The 20,894-nt window shown below is 52.9% G+C and overlaps 1 protein-coding gene across 1 annotated transcript in view; it reads right to left on the bottom strand.

Moving 5' to 3' along the window:
• Window positions 1-1,413: 1,413 nt before the first annotated feature.
• Window positions 1,414-20,894, bottom strand: part of LOC119959029 (carboxypeptidase O-like) — a 43,585-nt gene continuing 24,104 nt past the window's right edge. Inside the window, exons 9-11 of the mRNA XM_038787575.1 lie at window positions 14,543-14,745; window positions 13,112-13,196; window positions 1,414-1,766 (exon numbers count right to left, since the gene is read on the bottom strand). Coding sequence (XP_038643503.1) covers window positions 1,495-1,766; window positions 13,112-13,196; window positions 14,543-14,745 — 560 coding nt within the window. The 3' untranslated portion in view covers window positions 1,414-1,494. The remainder of the gene's footprint in view (window positions 1,767-13,111; window positions 13,197-14,542; window positions 14,746-20,894) is intronic.

The following is a 20,894-nucleotide window of genomic DNA, read 5'->3' on the forward strand; positions in this document are numbered from 1 at the left end:
AGTGGGTTAGGATGGAGGAGGAATATTGTAAGGGGTCTAGTTTGAGGACTATGGTGACGGCAGCATTGCCAATGGCTCCGAGTAGGTATTTAGGGAGCCTAGTGGTGCAGTACACGGTGAAGATATGGAATCAGCTGAGGAGGCATTTTAGGGTGGAAGGGATGTCGGTGCTAACGCCGCTGTGCAAGAATCATGGGTTTGAGCTGGGAGGGATGGATAGTGTATACAGGAGGTGGAGGGAAGTGGGGCTGGTCAAGGTGAGGGATTTGTATTTGGAGGAAGGGTTCACCAGTCTGGAGGAGCTAAGGGGGAGGGTAGAACTGCCGAGGGGGAGTTCAGGTGTCTACAGGTTAGGGACTTTGTGCGAAAGGTCTGGAGTGGGTTCACTAGGTTGTTGGGATACAGCCTGCTTGAGCGACTGCTACTTCCAGATGTGGAAGGGGAGGGAAGAATTGGGGATATATACAAGTGGCTGGGGGAGCAGGGAGGTGAGCGGGTGCTGGAGATCAAGGAGAAATGGGAAGCGGAGTTGGGAAGGAGATCAATTGGGGAGTGGAGTGAGGCACTGTGTAGGGTAAATGGGACCTCCTCTTGTGCAAGGATGAGCCTGATACAGTTTAAGGTGGTGCACAGGGTGCATATGACTCGGGCGAGAATGAGTGGGTTCTTTCAGGGGGTAGCAGATGAGTGTGAGAGGTGTGGGCGGGGGCCAGCGAATCACGCAAAAAAGTTTTGGGGTTGTGAAAAATTGGGAAGATTCTGGGTGGGAGTGTTCACTATGTTTAGCCAGGATAGTGGAGGAGGAGGTGGACCCGGCCCTTTGGTCGCGATATTTGGGATTTCAGAGAAGCCAGAGCTCATGGAGAGGAGGAAGGCCGATATCATGGCCTTAGCCCCTCTTATTGCACGGCAGCGAATTTTGCTGGAGTGGCGATCGGCATCGGCATGGTTGGGTGACCTGTACGACTTCCTGCGGTTGGAGAAGATAAAGTATGAGTTATGGGGAGTTTGAGAAAAGGTGGGGGATGTTTGTCACCGTGTTTGAGGAGCTGTTCGTCGCTGAGGGGTGGATGGTGGGGGGAGAGGGGAGGGTGAAAAGGGGGAAAAATCTGTACAGACTATAATTGATTGTTGGGAAGTCTGTTTTGCGCGGTGTTTATTGGCTGCAACCTGCATTGATACATGTTTGCAGTAAAATACATTTTTTTTAAAATTACCGTTTACTTCGAGGAGACCGTATTATCCCACTGGGCGGCAGGGCAGTAAATTCCTGGCCCATGTTGAACATTCTCTGTGTGAAGAATTTTCTCCTGAGCACATCGTTGGATTTAATAGTGACTGTCTTACATTTTTATGGCCATTAATTTTGGTCTCATCCCCCCCCCCCCCCCCCCCCCCATCTCCCACTCCAGGGGTAGGGTCATCTTTTCTGCATCATTACATCGCTTCCTCATTTCAAGATCTCTGTCAGGTTATGTATCAGCCACCTCTTCCCTACAATAAATTCACAAAGTACATGCTCAAGAAGCAGGACGTCAGCACACCCCACCACAGAGCTACAACAGCCGGAGCGGCGTTCGGGAAATGTTTATCATAGATGTGCTCGATAATGGTGGTCACAGCAGCCATGGTCTCCTCACAGGTAGGCTGGATCTGATTCTCCGGGAGGATGAAATGATAGGTCCCGTTGTCTCGGAGCTCGATCATGTAGTTAAAGTCAATCTGTAGATCACCTGCCCAATCCTGGGAAGAGCCAGACAAATAATCTGAAAGGGGGAACATTTCCATGGTTAGCTGACTCGATGCACTATTCTCTTGCTGTTAAACACCAACTTATGTTGATATAGCTCCTCTGAGGTAGAACAACTTTACAACAGTACATCCTCCTTTTGAGCAACCCCTGCCTTCATTGGCAGCTGTGCCTTAAGCTCGAGAATTCCTCCCTCCAACACTCTACATCTCCCAACAACTCTCTTTCCTCCTTTACAGTAGCTGTTTTTGATTTTAAAAGATATATTTTATTGCTTTTGCATTTATTGATAACAGCATTGCAAGGGCTTTCCCACAACAATGAAGGGAAATCTACAAAAGATGCGCAAAAGAAAAAAGAAACAGATAGGCATACAAAAGTAACATATATTCAGATGTGGGGCCCTAACTTTGGACCCCCAGTGATCGGTTGGCGCAACTGTGTTGTTTTAGTTTTATACATGTTGCCTCCTGGTATTAAAACATACCAGGGGCGTGTTTGGTGCCAACCGGGTGAACCTTGGTGTTGTAGTTGTGATCACACCCATGAGTTTTCTTGCCCTTTGTCCCTTCTGCTTCCTCTCTTTGTTTTCTGATTCGTCTCTGCCCCCTCCCCTCAACCTATCGCCTTCCCATCCTCAACCCCTCCTTTCTCCCCTCCCACTTTCTGTTCTCCTTCCGTAATCCATTTTGATCTCTCCCCTCCACCGGCCCTCCCCCTGCCAGTCACAAACAGGTCTTGGAACAGGCTGGTGAATAGCTTCTACATGTTGTGGAATCCTTCCTCCCATCCTCGAATGATGTATTTTATCTTTTCTAATTCTGTGGCCTTGGGTGGCGGTGCTGATTTCCAGCCGAGCAGGAGTCTCCGCCGGGCGATAGGGAGGCAAAGGCATCTGCCCCTTTCCCTGTAAAGAGTTCAGGAGGGAATCTCCTGGTAGCTGGGGGGATGTCGCTGACTCCTTGCAGAACAAGCTGGAGCTTGTTCATCAGTTCCCACAGGGCCCCTACTCTGCAGTTCGCGTATAGGTCCCCTACCGTCAGTACCTCTTCACGCTGTCTCAACCTGTTGAAAGAGGCATCTATTGTCGCTGGGATATATTTATGGTTCTTGCAGATTTGGGCCATGGTGGACATTGCAACCAGACTAAAGTGGTGCCTGAGTTGATTCCCCGTCCTCAGCGTGGCCACTATCACTGGGCTTCTTGAGGAGCTGGCTGGAGGTAATGGGAGTGGGGCCGTGGCCAGTGCTCAGTGGGATGCTGTCCCCTGTTCTTACCCATTCCACCTCCAGCTCCGTGACCCATCCCCATACTCTTTCTGCGGTAGCTGCCCACTGGTCGAATCGGAGGTTCGGAAGGGCCATGCCCCCCCCTGTATTCCTCCTTCTCTGTAATACGCTTTTGTACTCAGCAGGTCCCTTTTTACCTCCTCCACCAGGCTTGATAAATTCTATTTATGGATCCGTGCCGAGTCGCGGGCGATTTGGATCTCCAGGTATTGGAATTTGGTTTGGGCCAGCTTGAACGGTGATTTGCCCAGCTCTGATTTGCCCTCTCGCGGGCTAACAGGGAGGATTTTATTCTTACTCAGGCTAAGTTTGTAACCTGAGAAGGCTCTGAACTCTCTGAGGAGTTCCATTATTCCTCCCATGCTGGCTGTGGGGATTCAAGACGTGGAAGAGCAGGTCATCCACATAGAGTGAGACTCTATGCTCCATACCAACCCTCTATATGTCTCTCCACCCCTTCACTGATCTGAACACGATGGCCAATGGCTCAATTGCCAGGGTCAATGGCAGCGGGGATAATAAGCATCTGTACCAGCGTGGGCAGCAGGGTCCCTCTCGACAGTGAGTCACTGAACATCTCCCGCAGGTACGGGGCCAGTGCTGCCGCAAATTCTTTATAGAATTGCACCGGGAACTGGCCTGGACCCAGTGCCTTCCCCGACTGTATGGAAGTAATGCTTTCCATGGCTTTCCCCAGTTCGAGTAGTGCTTCCAGTCCCTGTCTCTTTTCCTTTCCCACAGCTGCAATGTCCAGCTGGTTGAGAAACCCTTTAATCCTTGAGTCCCCTTCTGGGGCTCGTAGGTGTTCATCTCCCAGTAGAAAGTCACAAACGCCTCACTGATCTGACCTGATGCTGTGACTAGTTTACTGTTCCTGTCCTTCACCCGCGTTATCTCACTTGTGGCTGCTGCTTTGTCAGCTGGTGAGCCAGTAGGCGGCTGGCCTTGTCCTCAAATTCATTAAAGGGCCCCGTGTCTGGGAGTTGGTGCATTGCTTTCTTGGTGGACAGCAGATCAGAGTACAACTGAAGCTTTTTCCTCTCCGTCAGCAGTTCCACGGTAGGTGCTGTTGAGTACCGCCGGTCTACATCCTGCCTAGGCACTCTTTTCTTTCTGTCCCTGAGTGTCGTGTACACTATTATTGCCCCCCTTGTCACCACCTTCAACGTCTCCTAGAATGGGGAGGGTCAGATACCCACCTAGTCGATGGCTTGTGACATTCACTTGCAGAACGCCTTGTCAGCAAGGAAGGCTGTCTCCAGTCTCCACCGGAGCGCAGGGCCCAGCCCGTCTCCAACTTCACATCCACGTAATGTGGAGCGTGGTCCGAGATTACTGCTGCAGAGTATTCAGCTCCCACTACCCCTGGAATCACTGATTTGCCCTCTACAAAGAGCTTGATGCAGGAGTATATTTTGAACTTTGGAGAAGGAGAACTCCTCCTCCCTTGGGTGTGTGAACTCACATGGGTCTAGCCTCCCCATCTGCTCCACAAAGGCGTTTAGTTCCTTTGCCATAGCCAATTGTTTCCCTGATTTGCGGCTGGATTTGTCCGCCGTTGGGTCCTGTACATAGTTAAAGGACGGGATTCTCCCCTACCCGCGGGACAGGGGGTCCCGGCGTGTTGGAGTGACGTGAACCACTCCAGCGTCGGGCCGCCCCAAAGGTGCGGAATTCTCCGCACATTTAGGGGCCAAGCCCTCACATTGAGGGGCTAGGCCCACGCCGGAGTGGTTCCCACTCTGCCGGCTGGCGTAAACGGCCTTTGGCGCCATGCCAGCTGGGGCTGATAGAACTTAGCCGGCCGGCGTAAGTGCGTGCATGCGCCGGAGCGTCAGTGGCCGCTGACATCATACCGGCACCTGCGCAGGGGAGGAGGTCTCTTCCGCCTCCGCCATGGTGAAGACCATGGTGAAGGCAGGAGAAAAAGAGTGCCCCCACGGCACAGGCCCGCCCTCCGATCGGTGGGCCCCGATCGCGGGCCAGGCCACCGTGGGAGCAGCCCCCGGGGTCAGATCGCCCCGCGTCTTCCCCCCAGGACCCCGGAGGCCGCCCCGCTGCCAATCCCGCCGGTCAGGTAGGTGGTTTAATCCACGCCGGCGGGAGAGGCCTGTCAGCGGTGGGACTTCGGCCCATCGCAGGTCGGCGAATTGCCACGGGGCACCCGCCGACCGGTGCGGGGGGACCAGAGCGCCGTGGTTCCCGCCCCTGCCGAATCTCGGGGGGCGGAGAATTCGGGACACGGCGAGGGCGGGATTGACGCCGGCCCCGGGCAATTCTCTGAAGTGCTTCCCTTCCCCCACCCCGGTTAAACATATCCTGAGCGACAAGCAGCACGCCACCACCTGAGAGACATCCTCGCACGGGAGATCGTGACCTCATTCGAGAGTATGAGAGCAGTAGAAAAGGGAAAGCAGAGTGGCAAATGAGAGGAGTGCAGGGCAAGACAGGGACTGGAACTACCGAGAGCAGGCGAGGGAAAAAAAGAATGCTAGGATCCCAAAGAACGTCCTACAGAAAACAAAGTCCAAGGGAGAGCTAGCCCTCCCAAACCTACAGTACTACCACTGGGCAGCGGCAGCAGAGAGAGCAATGGGATGGATTAAGGAGTCAGAAGCCGAGTGGGGATGTGCGGAGGAGGCCTCCTGCAGGTGGATCTCGCTCCAGGCCCTCGCCATGACGGGCACTCCCACCCAAAAAACACTCCAGGAGCCAAGTGGTAATAGCCATCTTCCAGCCCTGGAATCAACTATGGCAACAAGTCGGCCTGACTGAAATGTCCGTCAAAGCTCCCATCTACAATAACCAGCACTCACGTGCACCACCTTTAAAAGGTGGAGACAGAACAGGGGGACACTGACAGTCAGGGACCTATACACCGATGGCAGGGTCACAACACTGGATTCCAGCTAGCTAATGGCAACAAATGCAGATACTTGCAGCTTAAAAACTTCCTGCGGAAGGAGACAAGGACGTACCCACGATCTCCACAATGGACGCTACTGGAAGATATACTGGACGCAGATAATCGAGGTAGAGGAAACTGTAGCAACATGTACTGATAGAGAGGGCCGACACTGTACTGGGCGCGACGAGGAGGAAATGGGAGGAAAGCTTGGGGCTCGAAATAGGGTGGGGACTCTGGAGCGAAGCACTACATAGGGTCAACTCCACCTCCACGTGCGCAAGTCTCAACTTAACACAACTAAAAGTAGTTCGCAGAGCCCACTTATCAAGAACCCGAATGAGTATAGATATATAGGAGGATAGATGTGAACAGTACCAAGGAGGCCCGGCCAACCAAGCCCACATGTTTTTGTCTTGCCCCAGACTTACTGAGTACTGGATAGCCTTCTTCGAGGCAATGTCCAAAATGGTGGGGGTGAGGGTGGAGCCATGCCTGAAAGTGGCGGTCTTTGGGGTATCAGACCAGCCAGATCTATTCCTGGGGAGGAGGGCGGACGCCCTTGTCTTTGCCTCCCTGATCGCCCGCCGTAGAATCCTGATTGGCTGGCAGTCAGTAGCACCACCCAAAGCTGCAGACTGGCTGTCCAACCTCTCAGAATCTCTCCAAATGGAGAAAATCAAATTCGCCATCTGAGGGTCGGAAGAGGGCTTCCTCAAAACATAGGAACCATTCACCCAACTGTTTGTGGCCAAAAAACAAATAAACTAGTAGCCAAGAGCCTGGGGAAAGTAGCCAAGACACGATAGAAGAAAGGGAAGGGAGGGAGGACTGGGGAGGGAGAGGCGGCAGAGCGAGGGGGGACTGGCCAAACACAGCAGAAAAGAAAGGGGAGTATCAGAGAAGAAGGGGGCGGGAGGGAGGGGGAGAAGGGGGGTAGGGACGGGGGGAGGGGTGGGGACAGGGAGGGAGGAAGGACAAGGGAAGGAGAGCAGTAGAGGGGAGCCAGGAAGGGAGTAAAGAGGAGGGAACACAAACTAGGGGGAGAGTACAGGAAACGACAATAACAAGCACAGCAAGGCGAAAGAGAGAAAGAAAAAAAAGACTAGTTTTTAGGCTTTTTTATTTCTTTTTGGTTTCTCAGTATGTACGTTTGTAAGTATACCATGTATAAAACCCAATAATAATAAGTGTGGCAGTGAGTGGGAACTGCCCCGAGCTTACCGGCACCCAGCCCATCAAGGCCGGCAACATTATTCAATGTTAATTGGTCCAGTTAACGAGCCCCCATGGGCTTCTCATCGCAAACAAAGGCTCACCAGCCAATTCGCCGGCAACGCGCTTGCCAAACCCCTGTTAACGAAGTCACACAGCACTTACACAGCCAACCCCAGTCAGCTTGCAAAAATGGCACCCAGGAGACCAGCCCCAAGATTCGGGGATGCAGATCTGAGAGGGCTCCTCGGAGCAGTGGAGGCCAGGAGAAATGTCCTATTCCCCCGAGGGTCCCGGAGCATCACTCACATGGCAGCCAATGCTGCCTGGGACAAGATGGAGGTGGCTGTGAGCACCGGGAGAGTGACCAGGAGGACTGGCCTCCAGTGTCGGAAAAAGATCAACGACCTACACTGGGAAGCACAAGTGAGTAGACACCATGCACCCCCCCCCCCCCCCATGATCATTCTACCCCCCTCGTGAGCATGCACCTCTCCCCCAACTCTCCATGCGACCCCTGACCCTCCCTCCACCCCCTTCTCCCTTTAACCCCCCTTTCCTTCACACCCCTCTCTCACCACTGTGAACCATGCTTGTGTCTAATGATGCTCTCTCTGTGTCTCCTCAGGAAGAGGTCTCCCACAATCGCCTTGAGAGGGTCCAGGCTGGCGGTGGGCTGCTGGACTTAAGAATCCTCACCTCCTTCGAGGAGGTGACTGGGGTGGCTGAGGACAGAGCGATCACCAATGCAGAGACTCGCTGAGCCACAGGGCTCCATCCAGAGGACCTGTCAAACATGAGTTATTATTACCTTACTGACTGACCCATCCCTCCCACTGACCACATGTCTATTCTCCCGCAGGCCCTCCAGCCGATGGCACCAGCTCATCCCGCGTGGCCCCCTCTCCAGCCTGCCACGTGACCACCGCAGAAGGGAGCTCCGAGGATGCCACGATCGATGTGTTACAAGTGTCATCCCCACCCTCCACCAGTGCAGATACACGCACCTCGGTGGGAGATGTTAGTGGTCAGGCTTCAGGGGCACAATCTGCTGAGCACCGCACAGCTGCTGATGTACATCAGGTGGAGGCAGGAACCCCCAGGCAAGACAGCAATCGGAGGGCTGCTGGTTCACAGGACACACCTGGGTCCCAGATTGATGCTGAGCCTATGGAAGAGATACTCCCAGTATCTAATGGTGACAATACAGAGCAGTCAGCACATTCAGATGGAGATGTTAGCGACACTCCAGCAGATCCATAGCCAATTGGTGGAGTCCCAGAGGCTACAGGCGCAGGAGATGTTGCTGGAAATGCGTGACACCGAAGCCAACACTGCTAGGGTGTTGACTGCAGAGCAGAGCCTGTTGCAAGATATCAGCATCATTAGTGAAGGTGAGGGCAGCACGGTGGCCTCACGGCGCTGAGGTCCCAGGTTCGATCCCGGCTCTGGGTCACTGTCCGTGTGGAGTTTGCACATTCTCCCCGTGTCTGCGTGGGTTTCACCCCCACAACCCAAAAATGTGCAGTGTAGGTGGATTGGCCACGCTAAATTGCCCCTTAATTGGAAAAAAAAATTGGATACTCTAAATTTATTTTTTTTTAAATTAGTGAAGGTGACCAAGGCGTCGCGCAGTCGGTGATGCCCATGGCTGAGGGTCTCGACAGATTGTCCGCCTTACTGGGGGATGTCACCCAGTACGAGGCTGGCCTTGATGGGTTTCTGCGGGACATGTCCTGTTCTCAGGTGGGAATGGCCGAGCCACTGCAGAGGATGTCCCAATCACTGAGGAGCATCACCGAGGGCGTCGACACAATGGTGCAGACCATGTGGAACCACCAGGATTGGCAGAGCCAAATGATGCAGGGCCAGCTGTGACTCGAACCGGCTGCAGCTCTGTCCCAAGGTGAATCCCAGGGCCTTATGGGCACTGACCGGGAGGAGGGGGCACTGGGTGCCAACCCGGACCCATTCCATGGAGTGGCGACGGTGGCCACCTTTTCCCCCGAATTCCAGGCCTCTGATGAGGCCGCGACTCACATTCAGCACGGGACAGGGCAGTCGAGCTGTGCATGTGCCGCCGACAAGTGGGCCCGGGCCCTCCGGCCCACAGGATGCCAGCCAGGGGTGCCAGCCAGCAGCTGCTTACCTTCACCTCAGATGTGTACCCTGGGGACACACGCAAACCTAGCGGAAGAGCTAGGAAGGCAAAGTGCGTTAAGGTTCACTGAGGGCACCTGGGGAGGGGGCGGGGTGGGTTAGATATGGGTTGAGGGGGTGTGGGTGGAAGGGAGGGGCGACACCATCTGGAGAGTCGGGAATTGTAAAACACAATAAACACCCTTGTGCTCAACCAGGATGACGCCTCTGTCACTTTCTTCCGCAATGCAGGCCGACCTCTGAACCCTTGACCCATCTCTCCAGGAATCCCCCCTCCCCAGCCACACTGCGTGCAGGTGATGGTGTGAGCGAGCACTCAGCAGACAGGCAGGGGTCAGACTATGGCAGAGATTGAGGAGCACCAGCACTCAGCTCTCTGCGGGTTATCATCAACCCCCCCTGCCCTCGATAGTGACCCGCTGACGGTGCCAACACAGTTCCAAAAACCTGGAGTAATACAACACACACCCTGGGAGGGTGGGAAATGGGGTGGGGAAGGTAGCGATTACGGATCAGGCCATGTCCTCAGTGAATTGGGCGAGTATGTGGGCCTCCCTGGCGTTTCGTGCTTGCTGGACCCTCGCCGCTGCCGTCTGTCCTGCAGCCTCCGGCTGGTCCTCCGGTTCCTCCCGGGATCATCCTCCAGCCTCCGACTGGTCCTCCGGTTCCTCCCGGGATTGTCCTTCAGCCTCTGCTGGTCCGACGCCACCTCATCATCCTCTTCCTCCTCCTCCTTGGAAGTGGGCATATGTTCCTCATCACCAACCTCCAGCGCGGCGCCCCGCTGCTGTGCCAGGTTGTGGGGCACACAGCAGACCACCACAAAGCAGGCGACCCTCCAGGCTGTGTACTGGAGCCCATCACCAGAGCGGTCGATGCATCGGAACAGCATCTTGAGGAGTCCAGTGCACCGCTCAATCACATGGCTGCAAGGGCCACATTGCACCGGCTCTCCGCTCCAGTCTCCGGCCTCCCTGCTGGTGTCATTAGCCAAGTCCTCAGCGGGTAACCCTTATCCGCCAAGAGGCCAGAGATGACTGACTGCCCCAGGATGTAGCTGTAATTGAAGCTCCCAAGAAACTTGCACACTCGCATGATCTTCATCTGGTGGTCGCTCATGAGCTGCATTTTGAGTGAGTGGAGCCCCTTTCTGTTAATCGAGGACACTCCCAGATGGCCCATTGAGCACAGGGCAATGTGCATGCCATCTATTGCCCTTCTGCACCTGAGGCATCTCGGCAATGGCAGAGAAACCTGCTGCCCGGGCATCTTGTTGGGTTTGATACATGTCACATTTGATGTAGTTTTCTCCCCAGGCAAACAGGATATCCGTGACCTGTCAGATACGCCTGTGGGCTGGAGGCTGCGAGCTGCCACAGAGGTTCCCACTCAAGCCCTGGAATGATCCCGAGGGCTGCATGACCTTGACGGCGACCAGGAGCGGGTATCCTCCTCCTCCATGTGGTGACAAGTCCACGAGCAAATGGCACCAATGCCGCACCATTTCCTCGTTGAGGCGGAGGCTCCTGTGGCACGTGTTGTCGGCCATCTGTTCAACTGACCAGCGACACCTGTACACCCAGGGCCGTCACAGGACTCCCCCTCTGGCCTGATGGACAGCCGGTTCCTCTGCGTACGAGGTGGGATCCAACACATGGTCCGCCGTCTCAAGCATCTTCAGACGCTGCTGCTGCCGCTGTCTCATGAGTCTGGCTGCCCGAGCTACTAGCAGCACCACTGGGGTGGCTCCATAATCCCTGCAGTAGCGTTCAATATCTGTAAGGCATTGGGAGAGGGTGTTAGACTGACAAACAGCGGTGGCTCCCACCCCGGGACCCCAAACTGGAAAACCCTCTCCCACACTCCCGGCCGCAGCGGGCTCCCCTCCACGGACTCCAGACCCTGTACCCTGGCCACCCACTCATAATGTCACCTGGACCAGGCGCTGGTCCCCACCCAGTTGCACTCACCCACCCTCCGGCCATAGACATGTCCCCGGAGTTGTGTCCCATCCCATGGATATTTGGATGTTGGCTGCTGCATGTGTGGTGTTGTCTCGCACAGTGTTCAGGCATCACGGTCTGATTAGGATGCTGGGAAATGACTCCCACATGCTACATGGCCGCCCGCCCAAGGGAATCCACTTGGGCTGTCTGAAGTGCTCACTTAACCATGACTGCCAATTTTCTATTAGCAATAGCCTTCAGTCACACGGCCAGTAGCCTCGGCAGTCAGTGGGGGTTAGTGGTCGGTGGGGAAGGCGGGAAGGGAGAAGGGTTGCCCCCAGAATGGATACACACAATTGAGGGGTTAGTATGGTGGTACCGTGCACGGTTGCCCCCCCCCCCCCCCCCCCGGTTGCCCCCCACAGCACTTATCCCCCACCTTCCAATGGTGGTCCACCGCTGCGGAGGGTCCGCCACCGTCCCACTGAGCATTGGGGTGGCAAGTCCAGTGCTCCGGGCTCTTTGCCTGTTAGTAAAGATGGCTACTCGCCTCCTCGGCTCCCCACAAAAGCCCTTGCACCAAGTTCAGGTTTTTAAAAAGGAGTACTAATCGGTGCCAGAGTAACCACATGCTGGGGAGGCCGATGAATGATGGGAGGCCGTTGGATATGGGGTGGCTCACGTTCATTGTATGGAAATGTGGTGATAATTGGTTTCGCGCCACACTATAGCGAGACCCCGATTTAGCCTACGGAACTGGCCGGTTGCATTGCAAACTGGCGTCTGTTGCGGTTCTCGTTTTCAGCCTCTCCCGCTATTCACTGGCCTCGTTTTGTTTGAGCGAGAGTGCAGCGAGGCTGGAGAATTGCACCCAAAGTCCCGTCGGGTACAGCATTCTGAACTGCATCTTGTTTTTGAATAAAGCCACTTTTGGCCCCATTAAACATCGCCCGGTGCTTGGGGCGCCACCTACAGGAACGCGTGCTTCTCGCCCAGTTCAGGATCCACTCTTTATTCGGGAATTTATGGAGCTTTGCTATGATCTCCCGTGGCGGTTCTGCTGGTTTGGGCCATTGCCAGAGTGACCTGTGGGCCTTGTCTACCTCAAGGGGCTTGGGGAAGCTTTCCACACCCGATCAGATTTCCAAGCGCCCGTGTGACGTGCTCCATCGGGTTTCTGTCCTCTGTGTGCTCAGGTAACCTGACAATCCTTAAATTCTGACAGCGGGATCTGTTCTCCTGATCCTCCACCTTCTTGAGAACATCTGCATTGTTACCAACCATGCCACTTCTGCCTCGAATGAGGTGATTCATTCGTTTTGGTTGGTGGACACACTCTCCAGGTCCCATATCATCGCCTACTGGGTCCCCAGTCTCCATTCCGTCCTTTCCAGTGCCTCTTTCAAGCGGGCCAAGGTGATGATCAACCTCATGGCCAAAATTCTATGATTAATCTAGGACAAATGTTCGGCGCAACATCGTGGGCCAAAGGGCCTGTTCTGTGCTGTATTTCTCTATATCTTATCGCATTTTGAACCCGCACTTTAATATTTGGTCTGCATTGGCCTCCTAAACTTTGTTGGTGTATTCAAGTTCCTCATTGTGGAATTTGATGGTTTGCAATCTGTGACTTTCCTTCAAGAAGGGATCACTCTTATTCTCCTCAGTGGCATTGACCATTGTAATGTAACACATCACCTTCCTTTGTAATATTAAAAAGAAGCACTGCTTTGTAGTCAGACTTCAGAGAAGTTTACATTGGGAGGGTCTCTAGATCTGAGCTGATCAAATTGAGACTGCACAGGAATGAAGAGACAGGTCAATAGCACAAACAGTGAAACCTACAGAGGATCAACGAAGAAGGCCCGACTTTGAACTTTGTCCCATGCTTCTGCTCCAAGGCATCGGCCGCTTTCTTTCCGACTCTCATCTGCAAAATAACCAGACAGCAGTGCTCAAACAAGCAGAAAAGAACTCTGGAATTCAAGAACAAGCTGGGTGTAACACTGAGCTGACTGTGCATACATTTATTCTTTCATGGCATGTGTCAAGGCCTGCATTTGTTGTTCATCCCTAATTGCCCTTAAACTGAGTGTTTCACTCGGCCATTTCAGAGGGCGGTTCAGAGTCAACCATTTTGCTGTGGGTCTGGAGTCACATGTAGGCCAGGCCGGGTAAGGACGGCAGATTTCCTTCCCGAAAGGGACATTAATTAACCAGGTGGGTTTGTATGACAATCAATGACAGTTATCACGGTTACCGTTACTGAGACTAGCTTTGATTCCAGATTTTTAAAAATTAATTGAATTGAAATAAATGGTGGGGTTTGAACCCATGTCCACAATATCTGTCTGAGTGTCCAGATTGCTAGTCCAGTGACATCACCACTATGCCACCATCTTCTCCCCTCGGGGAGAGTTATTTATAACAATAATTAAATAATGAAAACTTTTAACCACAGCTTTTACCTCCATAGGTCTCCTGTTTTTGGACACAAACCTTAATGCAGACAATTCCTCTCCTACAGAAGGCCCACAGGGAGGCCCCATGACTAATTGAATTAAGCCAATCATGATATAAAAGGATCTTTGTAGAGATGGTCCTGCTCTGTGAGTGGGGTATGTAAGTAAGTTCTGAGCATGGCAGCGCAAATTCGGACAGGAATCGGGAATTGTCTCTGCTAGTCAGGTTATTGGTGAGGGGGTGGATTTGAAAGTGGTCAGAAATGGGAGAGTCTGGGACTTAGGGACGTCCAAAATTGCCTCGTGGGACCCCGTACTCAATCCTACCCTCCCTGGCTCACAAAGAACCCTATTGAAACTGTCAGTGATAACCCACTTGTCTGGGTCCTCTTTACCCCATGACCCAATGGATTGGGCCCTTAAGCTGTGACAGGAGCCTGGTTTGTATATTTAAAGGGATGCCCCCACCAGCTCAGGTCAGTGGCCTCACTGTACCTGCATTTTGAAATCACAGATTTGGGCTGAAATTATGAGATGGATGTGTTGCCCCTCATTTCATTTTGACTGGCAGCCCACCTCCACCCACTACCCAACCGCCTGTCTATCGCCTGATCCATAATTGTCCTTAAACTGAGTGGCTTGTTCAGCCATTTCAGAGCCACATGTAAGCCAGACTGGGTAAGGGTGGCAGATTTCCTTCCCGAAAGAGACATTAGTGAACCCAGATGGGTTTTTACAACAATCGATGATAGTTTCATGGTCACTGTGATTGAGACCTGTTTTCAATTCCAGAAAGCTGACGATGGCACCTCACCATTTCCTCGTGGTTGCTGGCTGTTGTGTTTGTATACCCGTAAGGGATGAGAATCAGCTGCCCGTACGAGTGAATGGTCAGGTAGCATAAAATATCAGGCAGACTCTTACGGATAAAACCAGCAACGGCAATGGTCTCCGGCTCAGACTCTGGTGCTGAACCGCAGTGGATGGTTGAACAGCAGTTTCTCGAAGCACCAATACCTGTAACAACAAATAAAAATAAAACACACGGTTTCAAAACAAAGCAACAACAAATAGCTGCATCGATCCCTCCATCCCTCCAATTGTGGCCACTTGTGTATACATAGAACATAGAACAGTACAGCACAGAACAGGCCCTTCGGCCCTCGATGTTGTGCCGAGCAATGATAACCCTACTCAAACCCACATATCCACCCGATACCCGTAACCCAACACCTCCCCCTTAACCTTACTTTTAAGGACACTACGGGCAATTTAGCATGGCCAATCTACCTAACCCGCACATCTTCATCGAGATCCATTTTCCTTCAGCTGCCTGGGTCCTAAACTCTGGAATTTTCTCCATAAACATCTCCATCACTCTCTCCATCTTGACTACATCCCATAAAAATAGCTTCTCTGAGCAAACTTTTAGTTATCTGCTCCGATATTTCCTGATGTATCAAATACCATTTGGCAATCATTCCTGTGAAGAATCTCGGGATGTTATACTGGACTGAAGATGCTTTAAGAATCCAGGTTGTTGTTGTATGATTCTTCACTGCAGATATAAAGGGTCGTTGCTTATCTTTCAAAAACTGCACAGGGGCATGCTGGGAGGCCCATCGATTCCAATCTGACATCAATCGGCCTTTGAAAATCCTGCTTTTCCAGCAGTGATAGGCAACCTGCGACCCCGGAGCCACATGTAGCCAATCTGAGCTCTGAGTGCGACCACGAGACATTTTGTTGACTGTTGCCCACTCGCAGAGTTGCCACATTCCGCTGGTTTCCATTTGTGTGGTTTTTGTTCCTCCCGGTGTGACTGAAGTGAGACACACATAAAGCTAGGGCAAGTGAAGTGAGGTGTGTGCTGGTTGTTCACAACATTGACTGTGAGAGCCGTGCATTCAATTAAGAAATGTTTGGCTGCTCATATTACTGCAGTGATGTCAGAGTGTGGGTGGAGCTGGGCTGTCTGTCAGCTTTTTACTTTTGTTTTTGAGCAGGCTGCAGGGTGTGTTTTGGTTTTGTTTTCAGAGTTGGATAGCTGCAGTCACAGCCAGAAGGTGTATGAATCTCGCTCTGTAATCTAAAGACTGTAAATCGATCCTGGTGATTTAAACTCATAACAGTAGTGACTTTAACCTGATGTGTTTCTGTTTCAAGGTTTGTTAAGTCTTCTGGGTGTTAAAAGGACAGCTTACAGATTACTTAGTGTTGTATTCTTTGGTGGGTGTATTTGATTTACTTGTTGATAAGATGTTCACTGTATGTTTTAAAAGGGTTAACTTGAGTTCATAGAATAAACATTGTTTTGCTGTTTTAAAAAATACTTGTCCATTTTGGAAGTACCCTCTTGTATAGTGGGCCCTGTGCTCCCCATACCACAATCTATTAAAAGTTGTGGGTCAGGTGAACTCCATGATACACTTTGGGGTTCTCTAAACCCTGGCCCATAACAATTGGGGGCTCAAGGGGGATAAAAGTCTATCTATTGGACTGGCTTAGTGATAAAATCCCTTTGGCTTCAGCGGCTTGTGGGTCGAGTTCCAGTCGATCAGGTTTGAGCAGATCAGGTCAATCTGCTTCCATCGCGATGTTGTAGCTGATTAAATTGATGCGACCATCAATTCACACGAGACGGAGAGTTGAAGTGAACAGTGACTTTAATCAGCTAGAACTGTGCTTGCCTGCGACTGCTCTGTACTGAGAGCCACCTGCAGGGCAGCAGATTTACATACCTCCTCCAAGGGGGGGCGGAGCCGGGGGCAGAGCCCACAAGGGCACCAACATGATACAGTGCGATGTAATGTAATACAATGGTCCATAGATGGAGCCCACAAGGGCAACAACATAGTACAATGCAATACAGTGGTGAATGGTTGCCGTTATACATTCATCACATTCCCCAAGGCACTAGACAAACTAATCATGGCATTTGTATGAAGGGGGAAGAATGCTAGGCTCCCAAAGAGGGTTCTACAAAAAACAAAATCCGGGGGTGGGACTAGCCCTTCCAAACCTTCAATTCTACCAATGGACAGCGACGGCCGAGCTAATAAATGGATGGATCAAGGAGCCAGAAGCCGAGTGGGTGCACATGGAAGAGGCCTCCTGCATGCGGACCTCCCTCCGGGCCCTCGCCACGGTGGCACTCCCATCCCCACCCAAAAAACACTCCAGCAGCCCGGTGGTGATAGCCACCCTCCAGTCCTGGAACGAACTACGGCAGCAATTTGGCCTGAACAAAACGTCGGACACAGCTCCAATCTGCAACAACCATAGGTTCACACCAGCACTGACTGACACCACCTTCAAAAGGTGGGGGCAGGGCGGAGGGACACTGACAGTCAGGAACCTATACACGAACAGCAGGATCGCAACACTGGATGAACTGACAGAGAAATTTCAGCTAGCCAGGGAGAACAAGCTAAGGTATCTGCAACTCAAAATCTTCCTACGAAAAGAGACAAGGACATACCCACAACTGCCACGACAGACATTACTGGAAGAGTTACTGGATGCAAGCAACCTAGATAAAGGGAACTGTAGCGACATGTATGACCGACTGGTAGAAAGGGCCAACACCGTACTGGATGCAACAAGAAAGAAATGGGAGGATGACCTGGGGATTGAGATAGGATGAGGACTCTGGAGCGAAGCACTGCATAGGATCAACTCCACCTCCACGTGCGCAAGGCTCAGCCTGACGCAACTAAAAGTGGTACATAGAGCTCACTTAACAAGGACACGTATGAGTACGTTCTTCCCGGAGGTGGAGGATAGATGTGAACGGTGCCAAGGAGGCCCAGCCAACCACTTCCCCATGTTCTGGTCTTGCCCCAGACTTGTGGAGTACTGGACAGCCTTCTTCAAGGCAATGTCCAAAGTGGTGGGGATGAGGGTGGAGCCATGCCCGATAGTGGCGGTCTCCGGGGTATCAGACCAGCCAGATCTATTCCTGGAGAAGAGGGCGGACGCCCTTGCATTTGCCTCTCTGATCGCCTGCTGTAGAATCCTGTTCGGCTAGCAGTCAGCAGAACTAGCCAAAGCTGTCCGACCTCTGGGAATCTCTCCAAATGGAGAAAATCAAATTCGCCATCCGAGGGGCAGACGGCGGCTTCCACAGAGCATGGGAGCCATTCACCCAATGGTTCCGGGACCTGTTTGTGGCCAATGAACAAGCAGAAGGATAGCCAGGTAGCCAGGAATCAGGGGAAAGTAGCCAAGGTGTGAGAGGGAGGGACAGACCGGGGGAGGGGGGACAGCTAAACCTAAGAGGGAAGAAAGGCGAACCACAGGAGGGGGGAGGGGGCAGAAGCGAAGAGGATGGGGGGAAGAGTGACGAGACAGGGAACAATAGAGAACCAGGGAGGTGGGGGGAGGTAGGGGAATGATAGCCGGAAGGAGGGCATGGGAAACAATAACAAACTTGGCATCGACAGGAACAGAGAACGGTGTCCTTCTTGTCTATCTATATATATATATATCTTATTCTGTGTACATAACGGTAAATATACTTTGTTCAAAAACCCAATAAAAACATTTATTAAAAAAAAGTGAGCACTTCACACAACCCAAGTGGTTCCCCTGGGTGGGTGGGAAATGGGGATGGTGGGTAAGGTTGTGAGATGAACCAGGCCACATCCTAGGTGAAGCAGGCGAGTATGAGGCTCACTGGGCTTGCCAGACCCTCACTGTTGCCGCCTGTCATGCAGCCTCCAGCTGAGCCTCAGATTCTTCCCCACTGATCCAGCTCCTCCTCAACATCCTCGTGTTCCTCCTGTCCTCCTCCTCCTCGGTGGCCACATGTTCCTCGTCACCAATCCCCAGGTTGTGGAGGATGCAGCAGATCACCACAAAGCGGGCGACCCTCCGGAGCGGTTGAGGCATCGGAACTGCATCTTGAGGAGTCCGATGCACAGCTCAATGATAGCCCACATGGCCGCATGGGCCTCAGAGAGAGTCTCCGCTTCGGTCTCCGGCCTCCGTACTGATGTCATGAGCCAGGTCCTCAGTGGGTATCCTTTATCCCCCAAGAGCCAACTGACTATCATGGGGTGCTCCTCGAAGAGGCCGGGGATGACCGACTGCCCCAGGATGTAGTTGTCATGCACAGTTCCCGGGAAGCGTACACACACGTACATTATCTTCATCTGGTGGTCGCAGACAAGTTATATGTTGAGAGAATGGAACCCTTTTCAGTTAACATGGGGCACCCCCAGATGGCAGGGTGAGCGCAGGGCAAAATGCGTGGCATCTATGACTCCCTGGACCTGGTGCATCCCGGCGATGGTGGAGAAACCTGCTGCCTGGGCCTCCTGTTGGGCCTGGTCCATAATCAAAGTGGATGTAGTCTTCCGCCCAGGCCTACAAGGCATTCGTGAACTGCCGGATGCCACCTGTGGCCTGTGAGATGTCACAGAGGTGCCCACTCGAGTCCTGGAATTATCCCGTGGCATAAAGGTTCAGGGCTGCAGTGAACATAACGGAGACTGGGAGCGGGTGTTCTCCTCCTCCATATGGTGTCAAGTCTGTAAGGATATGACGCAGGTGCCGCACTGTCGCCTTGTTGAGGCGGAGCCTCGTGCGGCACATGCTCTCCATCATCTGTTCAAGCTGCCAGCGATGCCTGTACACCCTGGACCGTCGCGGGACTCCCTGTCTGGGTCCCTCCCTAGCCTGATGGGTGACCGAGTCCTCAGGGTGTGGGGCGGGATCTGGTACATGTGCCGCTACCTCGAGCATCTGCAGACGCTGCTGCTGCCGCCGTCTCTGATGTCTGGCCGCATCACGTAGCACCAGCAACACAAGGGCAATGTCTGCGTCCAACATCCCTGCCATAGCATTCAATATCTGTAAGGCATTGGGAGAGGATGTTAGACTGACAAACAGTGGTGAATCTCACGCCGGACCCTCCATTCTCCCACTGATCCCACCCCACCTCACTCCTATCCAGAACACCAAACTCATGCACACCCGGACACAGCGGGCACCCGTCACCGGGCCCCAGCCCTGTATCCCAGACACCCGCACACAACATCAACTAAAGCAGGCGCTGGCCCCCTCCCTGTGGCACTCATCTACCCTCCGACTGCAGGCATGTCCACCAGAGCTGTGTCCCATCCCCTGGGTGCTTGGATGTTGGCTGCTACTTGTGTGGTGTTGCTTCCCGCAGTGTTCAGGCATTGCGGTCTGATTGGGATGCTCGGCAATGATTCCCACATGCGACATGGCCCGTCCATCCACAGGAATCCACTTGGGTTGTGTGAACTGCTCACTTAACCACGAATGGCAATTCCCGAAAGGCTCCAGCCTTCATCCACACAGCCAGAGGCCTCAGCAGTTGGTGTGAGTTATGGGTGGTCGGCAAAGCAGACGGGCAGGGACAAGGTTTGCCCCCGGAGCGGGTACACGTGATCCAGGGGTTGGCATGGTCGTGCAGTGAGCAGTTGCCCCCTCCCCCCCACCCCGATTACCCCCCCAGCATGCCCACCACCCTCCCATTGCAGGCTACCGCTGCAGAGCAGCCCCCCACCCCCGGCCGAGGATCCCCCAATGCCCACCGAGCACAGGGGCAGCAAGCCCAACGCCCCCGGATTCTTTGCCTGTGAGCAAAGATGGCTACTCACCTCCTCGGCTAAAAGCCCCTCCACTATGATCACATTTTTCAAAAGGAGTATTAATTGGCAGCAGTGTGAGCACTTACTGGGGAGGCTGCTGAATGACGGGAGGGCCGTTGGACAACGGGTGGCTCTCATTAATTATATAGAAATGGGGCTTAAGTGATGATAATTGGTTTTTCACCACACTACAGCGGGAACCCGATTTCGCCTATGGGGAGCAGGCCGGTTACATCGCAAACTGTTTGCCGCCTGGCACGGTTCCCGTTTCTGGCCCCACCCGCTGTTCACCGGCTTCGTTAGGCTTAAGCACGAATGTAACGAGGTCAAAAGATCACGCCCTTAGTCTCTGAAATGGAGAATCTCTCCTAATCAATTTGTCGGTATTTAAAACGCTTTGATTGTGGTTAAAGTTATCTTTGTACATTTAATTTATTAATAAAACTCGATTAAGTTTGAATTCACGGTTTATCAGATCCCTGAATGGTGGCCACCTACACCAACACCTCACACCTCACATTTTATACACGGCATATTAGTCAA

Source organism: Scyliorhinus canicula, chromosome 2, assembly GCF_902713615.1.
Source record: "Scyliorhinus canicula chromosome 2, sScyCan1.1, whole genome shotgun sequence".
NCBI lineage: Eukaryota > Metazoa > Chordata > Chondrichthyes > Carcharhiniformes > Scyliorhinidae > Scyliorhinus > Scyliorhinus canicula.